At 37.8% G+C, this 14,760-nt stretch overlaps 1 protein-coding gene across 1 annotated transcript; it reads right to left on the minus strand.

Annotated features, from left to right (window-relative positions):
- Window positions 1–4,791: 4,791 nt before the first annotated feature.
- Window positions 4,792–14,646, minus strand: hoxc11b (homeobox C11b). The gene is made up of 3 exons (XM_026932952.3): window positions 13,626–14,646; window positions 12,012–12,227; window positions 4,792–5,143 (listed from the first exon to the last, which is right to left on the minus strand). Exons 1-3 carry the CDS (start codon window positions 14,323–14,325, stop codon window positions 5,040–5,042), a joined length of 1,020 nt encoding a protein of 339 aa, XP_026788753.1. The 5' UTR covers window positions 14,326–14,646; the 3' UTR covers window positions 4,792–5,039.
- Window positions 14,647–14,760: the final 114 nt, after the last annotated feature.

Here is a 14,760-nt window from a genome sequence, read left to right on the forward strand (position 1 = left end):
TTGACTTTCTGTCTCAGGCAAAAACATTAAAATACCGTCACTGAGTAGTCTGTGTGTAACATAGCGTGTATGCAGTTACTAGGAAAAAATTAATGAATAAAAACAGGACATCTGGCTCTTCTCATGTAGGAAGTCTGCAGTCGTAGACTGTGAAAATGAAATAGAACTACATGCCAGGTACACTAAAGGATGACAACATTAACACACAAAACACATCAGTGTCACATACAAAACAATTAAGCAAGCGTTTTCATTCTACAAGCCGTAGACAGCATCGCCTGCTATAAAACAATCTAAAATGCTGCAAAATAAAATCCATTGCACCCTGACAGAGCAAATAAAATAGCGCATGTTTTCATTTTCCCGCCACTGGAGACGTCAAAATCGTCGATAAACCGTATAGCAATGAGACGATATAATCAATACTAAGTGCCTATCAGTGATGAACGGCCATGAAGTCCAGTGTGTCAGCCCAAGCAAAGAAAAATGCCCATGTCGTTGCCCAAGATCTTACCTTTCACCGCGTCCTTGTGCTCCTTTTATACGAGTTCCTTCGTCCCAATACACCGCGTGGCTTTTTTCATCCCTCGCCTTGTAATGTTTTTTTAAAAATCCAACCATCACAAAGTAAGATCCTGACTCGTCCTACAGCATATGAAATGGAGAAGCTCCTCTCTGTAGCCGAGCACAGCAAGCCCATCCTCCTCTTCAACGTTAAAAACACTTTTTACTGCGGCAGCAGCACATTGTAATTTGCAGATCATAAAAGCCAGCTCAGGCGATCCGGATCTAATACAGTGACACTGATATTTTATGAGTCTGACTTATTATGGTCACCTGGCTGATATTTAAATCAACGTTATGGCTTCACTTACATTGCTAGCCTTCCCTTTCTCCCTCTCTCTCTCCCTCTTTCACCTCTTCTTCTCTTTGTCTTGGGCGTTATCTGAGTCTAAATCTATAAGAGGATAAAAAGGTGCATGCATTTCTTTCATTACTACACACTCTCCAGAGAGGCTATTTTATTATTTTAAATACCAACAGGTATTAGATAGCCGATGGGTGCCATTATGTAAAGCAGATGTACAGCTGGATTTAAATGAGTGTGTGGATTCAACACTGCGGATTTCTTGCTGTGCATTGCTGAAAATATTTATTTTTGCAGAATAAACGTGTGTGCCGAAAATAAACGACCACTAAAACATGTTCTCTTCATGTATTTGCACAAATGACATGAGGTATTTGCACAAATGCATGAATAATATTAAGAAATAATATCAAGAGGCATATGTTTAGGTGAGAAACCTGTCGAGTATAGCTCTGAGCTCTGGCAGTCTGCAGTAGTCTCTTACAGCTTCACGTGTCAGGACCGGATTCTATCCGTAAAGTGCGATACTCTTTTTCACCCCATGGCGACGCTCTTCTCTCAGTGAAGCCAAGCTCGTTCTCCTAAGATGCAACCACTGCTGGATATATATATGGATATCATATAATAGAAAGGTTTTTTTTTTGGTCTTATTCAAATTTGAAAGCCTTAAAACAATGTTAATAGGATTACTTCAGTACAATTACACAGTTTAACTTTAACCCACATCTAACACACTCTGCATTTCCAGTAATTGTTTTTGTAGCTCTAGATTTGAGTCAGAGTGTGATGGATTTCGGTCGAAGCTACACAGGAGAGTATTTTTGCCTTTAGAAATCACATTTGATCGATCTTCAAATATGAACAGCTTAAGAGAAGTCATTAAGTTATATTTAACATTATTATTTGCTGTGCATGATTCAAGGTTCTGCTGTGTGGTTATTAAGCCTAAAGCATGTATAGCATGTTAACTACATTATGAAGCCCAAGGTTAATATTCTTTCATTAGATTAATTATTACGGTTTACTTCCTCCAAACTCTTATGAAGGCGATACGCTATAATTATTTTGTTTATTTAAATTAGGACAAGGAACACCAGGTTTATACTATATGTCATGTTTACATTCCAACATATTTATTAGTACCCCAGGAAGACTGATATAAATCTTTCTGATTCACTTTCTGACAGAATCTACTTTAGAGGCGTTCCGATATGAGGAATTAATGAACACCTTTCTTTAACTGAATTAATACATACATTTGCACTGATACACACAATTACACACACCTTCCAGACAGTCAGAAACGAGTACCTTCCGTGGTTTTTGGATAATTATTGTCGATGTAAAACAGTGGGGACCAAAAGTCTGAGAGTACACTGAAAATCTGGGATTTTGTTTTACATTTATAACCTGAAAAACGTGTGAGGATTTTAAAACAAAGAAAGGAAATGTTCAGTATCTTCAATATTCAGTATTCATGATTCTGCAGTATTTCTAGGTCACTATTTGAATTGAAGCAAATCTGTGATATTGACTGTTAGCTCCTTTGTACAAAAGGTCAGATGTTCCTCTTCTACTGAAGCGTTCAGACGACACTCCGATGGATTTGATCTAACGTTAGTTTTTTTTTTTTTTATGCAAACTTGTGGAGTCCAGGCCAGCTCGAGTGCAGCCTGTCATTAAAGCAAAAGGTGACGAACCAAATACTAAGAAATACCGAAATTCGTGTCCTAATTTTCACTCAGGTTATTGCTGATAATATAACCGGTAATGGAAAACGCTGTATTAAAGTAAAAAAAGGAGATCTTTGGACTCCATTATATATTGTATAATGATCATTAAAGCAGAACTGATAGGTGCAGGTTGTTTTTTCTTTACCGGAGGACCAAAAGATGTAAACAAGGCGAGCTGGCTGCACGAGCCCACCATGTGATCACTGTTAAGCCCATTACGGCCTGGTTGAAGGCCAAAACTCAGTCTGTAACCCAATAAAAACACAAAAACACACCAGCATGTAAAAGGCTGATGAAGATGGACGCAAACTTCACCTGAGTGAAATACATGGTGCTCTTTTTACGTGGATAAATACCGATTTATGAGTATAATAATGCGGTTTTTTAGATCATGCAGACATAAAATGTTAAAAGCATTAAACACAAAAAAGAACAGAAATGGCAATAAAAAAAAAACGCTCGTTGTTTTCCTAAATAAATTTCAGTTAAGGTACAAAAACGCACAAAGCAGTGCTATTTTGCTTATTAGCTCCCCTAAAGTAGAATCTCTTTACATAATTAATATGGTTCTTTATTATTAAGAGCGAATAATAAACTAAAAGATCGAGTCGACGTGTCTCTTGGTAACAAATCAAATCAAATAATACTAATATGAGAAATGGCATGATGTTACACTGAGCCACACGTACCGGAAATCAAAACTAAACCATGAATGTATCAACGTAAACTAATTCCATCGTATTAAAAACAGCTTCATTGACATGTGGGCCTCATGCAAAGGAGGGCAGCACACATTCACCTACATGTAGAACGTCAATATGATTATTACACTCCTATCATTAACTTTTGCATTAATCCAAAACAGGCTTACTTTACACATGTGTAACCCATTACATTTCTAACTCATTAAATTCTTTAGCTATTAAAATGGCTGTTAGGTTTAGAGCTAATGTTTTCTCATTAAAGATCTATTTATTGTATTCTTTCACATTCTTATCCTTGGTGTAGGAATTGTCTCTGTAATACAGTTCACCTTGGTTGGATTCACCTGTAGGCATTTATTCACAGCACATTTAGTTGACCTTGAATGTGATGGTGTCTCAGCTTCAGACCGAGGTACAGGCCTCGTTAAAGGTTCACACTTGAAGGAATTTCTGCAGTATACAGGAACAGAATCTATTATGTTTTATATAGAATATGATCATATTTTCACATCATTAGCTTCTCGTTGATACAAACTGATTTCTCCTGAAAAGTACTAAGGAGATGAAAACAGAACCTAACCGTATATTGAGCAGCTTTGGTATTTGCTATTTCCCCCCTGAGAGTCCTTTTTTCGGGAAGATACACGTGGTAGGTTTAGGGGTTTCCCAGCAAGGAGCTCGTAACCACTTACTTCTGTAAATCTAGCAATATTTAAGAGTATCACGACGTGAGATAAAGTCGTTATGGAAAAGTCTTCCTCACATCAAATTCTCAGTTTCCATTGTTTGTTTTAAAGAGACAATAAGTACAGTACATGCCACCCCTACTTTAATAGTGGAATGATCCGTTTCCATGGAAACGTGCTGAAGTATTTTAAAGAGCTGAATTAACAAAAACGACCGCGTGATTTAGAATTCTTATGACTCCATTTATTAATTCTGATATATTTACAATGTGACGATGTTTAGACTCAGAATGGTTGTGTCATTATTGTTTCTTTTCTTTTTCAAGATTTATAACAAAAGATGGGACAAATTGTATTGCCTATATAATAGCCTGTGTAATAAAAAACAAATCAAAACAAACAAACAAAAAAAATCAAGGAAAGGGATAATATAAAAAAATAAAATATAGAATAGACATGATAGAAATGGTATCACGGATACAGATTAAAATAGCATGTTGATGTAGCCTAGAAAAATATAATTTCTTCATTAACGTAAATCTGTAACAAGTGAGTATGTGCTTGAATATTTGACATACTACTTGGTAATGTAGTGTGTTGTTTTGAACCTAGGATAAGACAAAACTAAAAAAAAAAAAAAAAGGCACGGCGTCCCACGTGACTAAAAGTCTAAACAAAGTGCCTGAAGTGGCAGTACGGCGCCAGGATCGAGAAACATGTTATAGGTGTCATGTAAAGTCCTTCAATATAACACCAGGGAAGTGAGCTTCTCAGCACACAAAGACCAATAGAGACAACCCTTGTACAGACTTTCATTCATTTAATCATCTTCAGTTAAACATTCTTTTGAACAATTTTATCTGATCATCTGGTTCTTTGCCACTCCTAGGGTTAGGAGATATTTAATACAAAATCGTCTACAAGCTTCTATGAAAAGCAGACTATCCATCGCATCCACCGCTCATCACTGCTCGCTCGTGGATTGTAGATCAGGACCTACAGTATCACTGACCATAGTAGTGTCCATTGGTCCACTTCTTCTTTACTGCTAAGGGAGTGAAAGTGGAGATTTTTTCTGCTTTCTGTGCGGAGTAAGAGCGCCATCGTGGTGGCTGTGAGTTGTAATTACAACGCCTAAACAAACGCCATCATCTGTAAACAAAATTGATAGAATTTCATAGACTGCTGTGATTTCAATTCCATAAATCATATTAATTATCATATCGCATACATTATATATTCTGTAGTTACTGTAACAAGCAAAGGCTTGGTAAAGTTATTCCATTTCTGTAATTAAATTCTAATTAATAATTAAACGATAAATACCAGAATTATTAAAAATTTAAAATTCAGAGTATACTCATTTTTATTTAGCCAACATAGGAGAGTTACATATATATTTTTAGGACATAAATATTTGTACATAAAATACTAAAATAAATTATGGCAACCTGACTGTTTTCATACATAAGCTGTAAATTATTTTATCGATTTGAGCTGTATATGCTTGTAACAACACAAATGTTATTCTAAGATCAAAAATTAGCTCAGTTTAGACATATGGTTATTGTGGCATAGATGTCATTTCTTATTTACAGGGTTAAACATGGGCTACTTTTACTCTTAATGATGAATGGCACGGGTTACTTTGTGTATAACTGGACAGTATGGCCTATCTATCTATCTATCTATCTATCTATCTCTCTCTCTCTCTCTCTCTCTCTATATATATATATATATATATATATATATATATATATATATATATATATATATATATATATATATATATATATATGTGTGTGTGTGTGTGTGTGTGTGTGTGTGTGTGTGTGTGTGTGTCAGTACTGGGTCGCCAGATCTTTGACCACTGAAGGTCACTAACATGGACCCTTGTTGTCATTCCGGTTTCATGGCTTTACGCCCTTGTTTTCCCTTCCTCCACACTTGGCACAGAAGGTCGTGATGTTCGTGTTGTTTATTCTGAGTTCGAGCATGCAGTTAAAATAGCTCTCCCTCTTCACACCCAGCAAATTTTACTGAGGAGGTGAAATTACATCTAAGTCTTAGCCACTCGTTTATAACACCGTGTTTAAGCAGTACTAATGATGTGAATATCTAGGTTATTACAGGCCTCACGTGCAATATTATTTGCGCCAAATAACAAATTTCAGAAAAGCAGAGCGTTTAAAATGCTCAAGGTATCCACTCATGTAGTGGTTTAAATAAAACTGCACATCAGTCTATGTGCCACAATATTTCTGCTTTTTCTGCTCGCTTTGGAGAATATATCAAATCCCGTCTATATATATGGCAGACCTGACTCAGGCTTCAGTTTATTTTCTCTAGCAGCTTAATTCAGAACTCAGAATCCAGCCACTAAATAATAAAAAAAATCTCCCATTCTCTTCAATCATATGTCACAAAGAGTGAAATTTACTGTAAATTCAGAACTTGTGCCTTTTAGCGCAACAAAGGAAAATTTAGCTTACTGTTTAAATATCTTTTCAAATGTGTGTTTTTTTAATTCTTCAAAGATTCTGGCTCCTGAGGGTTCTCATATGCATTTATAACATAAAATATCTCTGACAACCAAATACAAAAAAAAAAGTATTTTTATGCAAAGCGACACCATTCATTTTCACATCACAGTTTAATTCATTAAGTGTAATATTTATAACAAACAGTAAATTGCACTGAGCGCAAACACTGAATACTGAATGAACACTGAATTAACTCACTATGCAGTTTACAGCCAAAATCCTAATTCGTAGTTCAGTTTGCGAGTAAAAATAGGAAACAATGGTCTATTTGCTCCACAAATGCTGCTTTAGCTTAATACTAAATGCAATCACACTAAGAAATAGCGAGTTTTATTACCACAGCAACCGCCATTTTAGGTCAAATTTACGTCGTTGTGGTGGATTTTTCCTCCCGCTTCTTACCGAAAGGTGTGTCTAAATACTTAAGCATGTTTAGACTAAAATGTCGACAGACAGCACTTGCATTTAGTCAGCTGTGTCATTCTGATACTGAGAATAAAATTACTTAACATCGACAATCACAATTTAACACAAGCTCAGCAGTCATCTTAAATAATTGTGTTGACATTTCAGCTTCAAAACAGTTATTAAATCACACGAGTTCAGATAGCTTTAGGTTTACTTACAAAGACGGTCAAATTAAAATAAAACATTAATAAATGTAGGTGTAGATGGTGATATTCCTCGATTTTGTTGGTACGTCTCGACGTTAACTACAGCTCGGTGTTGTCCTCTTTGTGCGCACGCGCCCCCCCTCAACAACAGAGCTTGCTTAGCATTGCAGCAACACACCAAATCTCTTATATCAGACATTGTGAAAGTAGCCTAATCTTTTTTTTTTGGAGGGCTCAAGAACGAGCTGTTACTCGTGGAAATGTTTTTAATGGCTCCTCCTCTTCCAAGACGTCAGTTCTTTGTAGTGGCACGAAACCCCTCCAGTCAAAAAGCGTGACTTGTCTCAGCTACTTACTCCAAATAAATAATTAAGCAGGAATAACAGCGACAATAGTCTATATCAAAGATGAACTCACTGACTGGTAACAGTGATGGTGACAATATCTGTATTTCGATAATATACAAGCTATTTATATGTTTTAGGCTTGACATTATGGGACAAGCAGTAGCACGGTAATAGCAAGGTGGAGAATAAGACAAACGGAAATTTGTTCATTCTGAGCTAGGGTACATTAGCACATTGGTTTCCAAACCCTTTCCTCTACATTTTAGCGTTTCACCTTCACTAACACATCCATGATGTCTTGAGAATGGCCTGTTTATTAGCAGATCAGTTATATTGAGAGTGCTAGAGGAGGACAAACAACAAATATCCTTGACAGGTGTACTCCAAGACCAGAGATGAGAACCACTTTGGTTGCCTTAGGAAAAGAAAAACATAACTCATGCTTATGCCCAAGGCTTACTCTTGTGAAACAACAGTTGTCACATGAAAAAAAATGGAAATTCATACATGGGCAACATTACTTCCTGTTCACCTGTTTAAAAGCCACTTGAGAAAGGGTGTGGCATGTGAATGCACTGCTATCACCCTTGAAATAAGCAATGCTACCCCAATCTGACCTCAAATCACATCTTGATGGGTCTGTTAGCTGTACTCAATAAATGCACAAAATGAATAATATCTAGATTTAGATATGCAGCCATTTTGGTCAATACAGCATTGTCATTGTGTGACTGCCAGCTAATCTGTACGTGTAACCTCAAGGGTTCTTAGCTTTCAAAAATGGGTTCTATTTGGAACCCTTTCTGATGGTGAAACACTTCATTGTAAGATCCATGGAACATTTAAGAGTTCTCTCATGGGGCAAATGAAGAGCCTTTCAGGGTTCTAATGTTTCTAAGCATGTATATATGGTGATGCTATACATTGTGTGCTCTTGCCCCCCACTTCTATCCCAAGTCTAAAAACCTGGACATGCCCTTGTTGTTCAGTCAATAACTAAACACAACTGCACACAGCTACACATAACAAAGGTGTCTACAGCTTACTAAATACGTCTTGTGTTAAGAATGTATAGCACAAACAAATTTAGTAGGCAGTTAGTAACAAGCAAACTAGTCGTTACTAAGCACCAAGTGTGAAATTTAGGTTTTAACTTAAGAACTTAAGAACTTAAGAACAGCTGGTGCAACTCTATCCAGACATGGCTGCTTTATAAGCAGAAGCATCAAGTAGGAGGTGGGAATAAAAAAAGCAGCCCTGGCAACCTGATGCTGGAGAAAGAGTATACAGTTGTGAAAGGGATAAAGTGTCTCAGCAGGGGACCAAGTGAGTGCAAAAGACTGAAATTCTTTTTCCCCTATTCCCTCATTTACACACATGCACAAATATTTTTCATTCATTGCCTTTCACTTCCTATCCTTTCCCTTATGTTCCATTATTTAGTTTCTTTTCTACTTTTATCTAAAATGTCAGAAGTCCCAAGTGATCCTAACATCACTAACATGTCATTACAAACAATAAAATGACATGATGACATTATATTAGAATAAATATATGTACACAATCATGTTCTAATCCACTCTTCCTCTCCTTTTAGTACATGATGATGGCTTTATTCAAAGTTGATACATGATCCATCTACCTCAGATGAATGTTAGCCAGATGTGCAATGAACTATTTCACAGCCTCTGTGGGAATTTGAATCCAGGCTCTTACCATTCGGTCCATGAGGCCCTGGGATTTGGAAAACTTTTGATTTAAACGTGGTGCCCTTATTTTGTGTCTCACCATTGGCAGACTCCAAATGTCAACACTTCAGCATAGATCTAGAGGCTTCCATCCAAGACTAAGTTTCTCTTGGCTTGATGTGTAATATGGTCACTCTGTAGCAGGGTTATAACAAACAAGCATGACAAAAGTACTTTATCATATTTCTTTTAAATTATATTCCACACCCTTAAAATGCTTTTTTTGTCCTAGGGTTTGTAGCTAGTGAGTCACGAGCATTTAGTGAACACTTTGAAAATCCAGACAAGAAGATCTTGACATTTATAAGACATATACAAGATTTTGTTGGGAGAGGATTTAGGAGGCTTTCTTTGGACTACTTTTGTAGCATATTCTGTCTTTCATTGGAAAAATTCAAATTTCAAGCAATATAAATAAATTCTTGGAGGTGTTGCTAATGGAATCTGCTGGTTCCAATTTCTGGCTAATTAACAAGTTTGTGATCACTAATATATGTTATAATATGAGTTACCAGTGTTAAAATGGACTGTATTTTACATTGGAATTCATTGCAATAATTGGGCTTATTCATTGTTTGTAAGTTCAAAATTACACGTAAATGATTAACCTGACTTGCAGCAGGACGTAACCGGTCCGTTTTCACTTCTTTTTTAACACGTCATCTCTCTTTCTCTCTTCCTTGTCTTGCTCATTTGTCTCATTGGTCTTTCGCCCATTCAGCACCAATAGAGGTTCTTTTAGATGGCGCTTTATGGCGCGGGGTTAAAGGTGTTGGCCTTGACTTCACGGAAGTTCAAAGGCAATTTGTGCTCTGAAATAGCGTGGACCTTGAGCACATCCTCCACATACGACGTATTTCTCGATAAATCTAGGCAATAGAAAACAAAATCACCCAATATATAAAGTTGGTACCCAACAAAAATAATAGGACCTTCCTCAACAAAAGACACTGCAAGTAGTGGTGAACATGTGGTGAAATGTGCAGACACACACACACACACACACCCACACACACTTTCAGTGATGTGTAATCCACCACCGCATGGTTTTCTGCCGAAAGCCAAAACCATTAAATGGCTTTCTGTGTAAAATAATGACAATGAAAAATGTCCTTCTCTCAATAAGCCCCTTGTATAAAATATTACTTAAAACGGAAAATGTTGGTAGCTGTTTTCCAATCTTAGTCTTAGTCTCTGGGATGGTATCTCCCCATTTTTTTTTTTTTTTTTTTACGGCGGAAGGAATCTCACTCCTTCGAGCAGAAGGTGCAATTAAGAGAAAAAAAATACAATTTAGTGCCGGTGCATTTACGACGTTGTCTAGACTGGACGTGTTTTCAAATGACCGCTGGAAATTTCTTTTAGTGCCCACCCTTAGCTTGCTTCTAGGCTTTTACACACACACACACACACACACACACACACACACACACACACACACACACACACACACACGTGTTTTCTTCAGGCTATATGAGGGTCATACCTGGACTGCAAACAAATCCGCTCTACTTAATTTTTTGCAGACATTTCGTCAAACTAAAAAATGAGTAAGATGAACATTTTGGCTGCACAAAAGTGACAAATTAGGAATCAAGCCTTAATTGGTTGTAGCTGGTTTTATTTTGCCAAAAAGCAAACTTTCCCAATTCGCATTGATTTGCGAGAGGAAACGCTCTCTGATTTTCCAATTACAGGCTGTAGTGGTTTTAATGTTCCTTTACGTTTAACATTAAATCTTTTTAAACAAGTGACGTTTTCTGAAGAAGTTTGTTTAGGAGCTACTACACATTGCTGTTGACATTCACTTCCACAGTTACGTCACTTTTTTGCCTCACACTTTTTTTGTATTTTAATCTTACTTCACATCGTAGAAATGGTCTTGGATATGGAGAAATGGATTTCTCTCCATGTTTGAGTTATATTAGAAGTTTAAGCGCCGTTAGTATGGAGCTAAGCGAAATGCTCCAAATTCCAACTTTAAGAAAAAGGTATGTGTTGACTTAAATAAGGAATTGAGTTTCCTTTATTTTATTACATTCTTTACTTTGCATATGCATATATTCAACGTTTCCTTCCCCTTTTCACCGCGTAACATGTAAACAGCTAGCATAAACAACAGCTTACAATGGTATAGAAATAGAAAACCCTGCAGCCTTCTCTTCGCTTTCCAATTCTCTAGAGTGGATAATGCAAATGTAAAAGAAATTCAAAGAAAAATAAAAAGTACATATTTACAGTGAGTAATAATACACAATGGTGATTAATCATATTGCATAGTCTCAAAGGTGGGCATTTTCCTGTAAATAAAAAGTCTACACGAGTCAAATGAAGAATAATAATAATAATAATAATAATAATAATAATAATAATAATAATCCTAGAGACAATCACAACTTCATCGATACGTCCATTACAATAAGTCAAGGGCAATTCAGAGTAAAATAGTTATAGTTGATGGAAAGTTCCACTGAAACCTAATTCTTTATTAGAAAAAGGTGTTCTACATGATGGAAATGGCCTTCTTTAGGTATAACTCTCTTAACATCATTTATGCTTAAGATTCTTGGTATTATAAAGCAAGATATGCTGGGGAAAAAACATATAATATGTCCATAAAAGTCCCAACTTTTGTGTATGCAACAACCAAGTACTAAAATCAGACTGTCTTCATTGTGATTCAATTTTGCATTGAAATTTTTGGGAATTATTATAATATCCGGTATATGAGGGGAAAAAAAACAACACAGTTCACAAAAGAGGGTTACCGGAAAAATACTGCAGGCGATCTCGGCTTAATTTCTTCTCTTTCATTCGTCGGTTTTGGAACCAGATTTTCACCTGTCGGTCGGTGAGGTTCAGCATGCGCGAGAGCTGCAGCCGCTTCTCTTTGTTGATGTAAACATTAAAGAAGAACTCGCGTTCGAGCTCCCGGATCTGAAACTTGGTGTAGGGGCATCGCTTCTTCCGCGTCCGAGTGGCACCTTAAAATTTAAGATAGAAGAAATATATTTTAAAAAATAATATTTTTAAATGGAAAAAAACCCAAATAAATAACAGAAAACGGCCTAGGTCAAAGGTCAGTAAGAAATAAACCACATTGTGCTATAGGCTGTGTATTTCCCACCCTGTTAATCACCACGAGCAAGAACAGTAACATGTAATCAGACCACATATTTCCATTTTTTCAGGTTTTCCAAAAAGTGATTGGGGCAAATTAATAAACTTGATTTTTAGATGCACTAAATGCCTATTTATTAATAATTAATATTTCTCGCTATTGGAAAATGGAACAGCACAGTAAACAACCTTACACTATAAATGTAGCTATGGTTTATTACTGATTTATGGTTTATAAATAAAGAAAGAACATGCTGAGCTCGGTATGTAGATGACTTTGAGATGTGTAACCGCCTTCTTTACTTTAGAAAAAAAGGAAATCTCTACCCGGGGCCATTATTTTTGCACAAATCATCAACACACGTGTGCTATCTAACATTAACCTTGAATGCAGGGTTACAAACTGAAAAGCACCTTCAACTATTGTTTATTATTATTATTATTTTTAGCATATTAGCGGTATAAAACCCCCTCAAAGATCATCAGGCGTCCAATAAAACATGCATACTACAAACAGAGGTGTATTATCAGTCTAAATATATCCACATCACTGAAAGAAAGTTGAGAGCTCAGTCAGGGCCTGTATGTGTTTTTCATAGCATTTGCTTTGTTAGCACGTCTGTATTGTTAATGGAAAGCGAAATTCTTTTGTTCGAAACGTTTACCATTCCTCAGCTATAAAGCAGAAACGCTCAGCTGTATCATGCTGTCAGGGTGTATTTATTTTTGATTATATTAAAGCACTGTATTTGACTGATATGGAAGCCCCGTTCTAACACTAATGAGGAAGTGAGTGTTAAACGCGCTACACACTTTCACAAGTGGAAGCGCAACATGCAATGTGAAACCCCCTACAACTCCTTAAATACAATTACCGAGCTTATACTGCATGTAGGTTTAAATAGCACTGTTCTGCCCAATTGCCTTTACCCTCCACGTCTCCTTTAAAAATCCCCTTTAAATGTCTATAGCGCAAGTTCATGATCAAAGTTAACATTTGTCACAACAGCTCGCTCTTAAAATTTCACAGACTCACATAGAGCTACGCTTGTGTGTAACATATCGTTTATTTCTTTTCAAAGCCCTTTTCCCGTCGTAAAAATTCTTCTTGTTGCAAGAAATAGGTTTTGTAGGTTATAATAAAATCCTTTGAATGCTTATAAAACTGCACGTAAAATCTGGCCGGCGAAACGCAGGGCTCGAGCCCTTCACCCTTTTTATTTTCTCTCTCCTCTCTCCCTTTACAGCTGCCGGATACCTACTGGAGTGCTCGTTTTTGCAGGCGCCGTCGTCTTTCGCCGCCGCGGACGAGGCACCCGACGTCGCGGTGGCATGCTCATCCTCTTCATCCTCATCCTCGCGCTGGTGGTCTTTTTCTGGAACGGTACGCGCCACCGGATCCGGTTTGCTGACGTCCTCTTCTTTTTGCACGCAGTCCTCTACGGAGCCTGCGTAGGCACCCTCGAAAAAACGATCAAAACCTTGCGGGAGGACGTTGTTGTTCTTTCCCGTGGCGGGGTAAAAGCTCGTGCCGGCTTGTTGATGAAGGTGATGATGATGAGGATGATGATGGTGGTGGTGGTGGTGGTTGTTATAGACGCTCTCGTTCTTCATCAGCATTTCCGTCATGGAGGACGATGGCGGAAGACATTCCTCTGCCGCGTAGCACGGCGCGTAGCTCCCTCTGTGGTGCCACTTGGCTGACGGATCCAGTCCGTACGACACGTCCCGAACCGGCTGCACGTGAGACAGGCTTGTGGGGTACGGGTAAGCGATCTGACGCGAGGAAGCCTGCGGCAGGAACGACGACACCGCAGAGGAGGAAGAAGAAAACTCTGGCACGTAGTAGGCACAGTTGGGGAGGTAGAGGCTCGAGCCGCAGCCCGTCCGGTCCCCGAATTCGGTACTTCTGTCTTTTCGCGTCTGGGAGCAGAAGTTGCCCAGATTGACCGAGTTAAACATCGTCCTGACTCATGCACTCGGTGTCCAGTCGGATGGATGTTTTTTTTTGCGGGGGGGTTGGTGGTGATGGTGGTGGGTGGGGGGGAACTCGAACCGCAGAAGAGAGAAAGGGGGGAAAAAAATTTGGGAATGCGAGATGACGCGCGCTTGCTTTCCGTCTAAAGTCGCTCCTAAAGACACGTGATCGAAAGTAGATATATTGTCGTATATCAATTTGGAAAAGCTTAACGTGTGGAGGAGTGGTTCGCTTTAAGTTATAGAGGTAGAGCTAAACACGATCGGCTTTCAGAAGACCACAGACACGTTAGAAGAATCAGTGATTATCATGTAAACGTATAGCAAAGTCTAACCTATATTACGCACATGCGCAGTGTTACAGCGCGCCAGTAAATGCAAATTTCATATCCTATGTAATACAGAGAGACGGTGCGTTTG

The sequence above is a fragment of the Pangasianodon hypophthalmus genome, chromosome 20 (genome assembly GCF_027358585.1).
Source record: "Pangasianodon hypophthalmus isolate fPanHyp1 chromosome 20, fPanHyp1.pri, whole genome shotgun sequence".
Taxonomy (NCBI): Eukaryota; Metazoa; Chordata; class Actinopteri; order Siluriformes; family Pangasiidae; genus Pangasianodon; species Pangasianodon hypophthalmus.

Excerpts from the sequence above, each read along its gene's own strand:
- hoxc11b (XM_026932952.3), bottom strand. The coding sequence starts at position 14,325 with ATGTTTAACTCGGTCAATCTGGGCAACTTCTGCTCCCAGACGCGAAAA. Across the intron at positions 12,228-13,625 it reads CTGCAAAAACGAGCACTCCA|GTGCCACTCGGACGCGGAAG; the intron begins GTAGGTATCCGG and ends TTAAATTTTAAG. Across the intron at positions 5,144-12,011 it reads TCGCCTGCAGTATTTTTCCG|ATGATGGCGTTTGTTTAGGC; the intron begins GTAACCCTCTTT and ends TTTTGTTTACAG.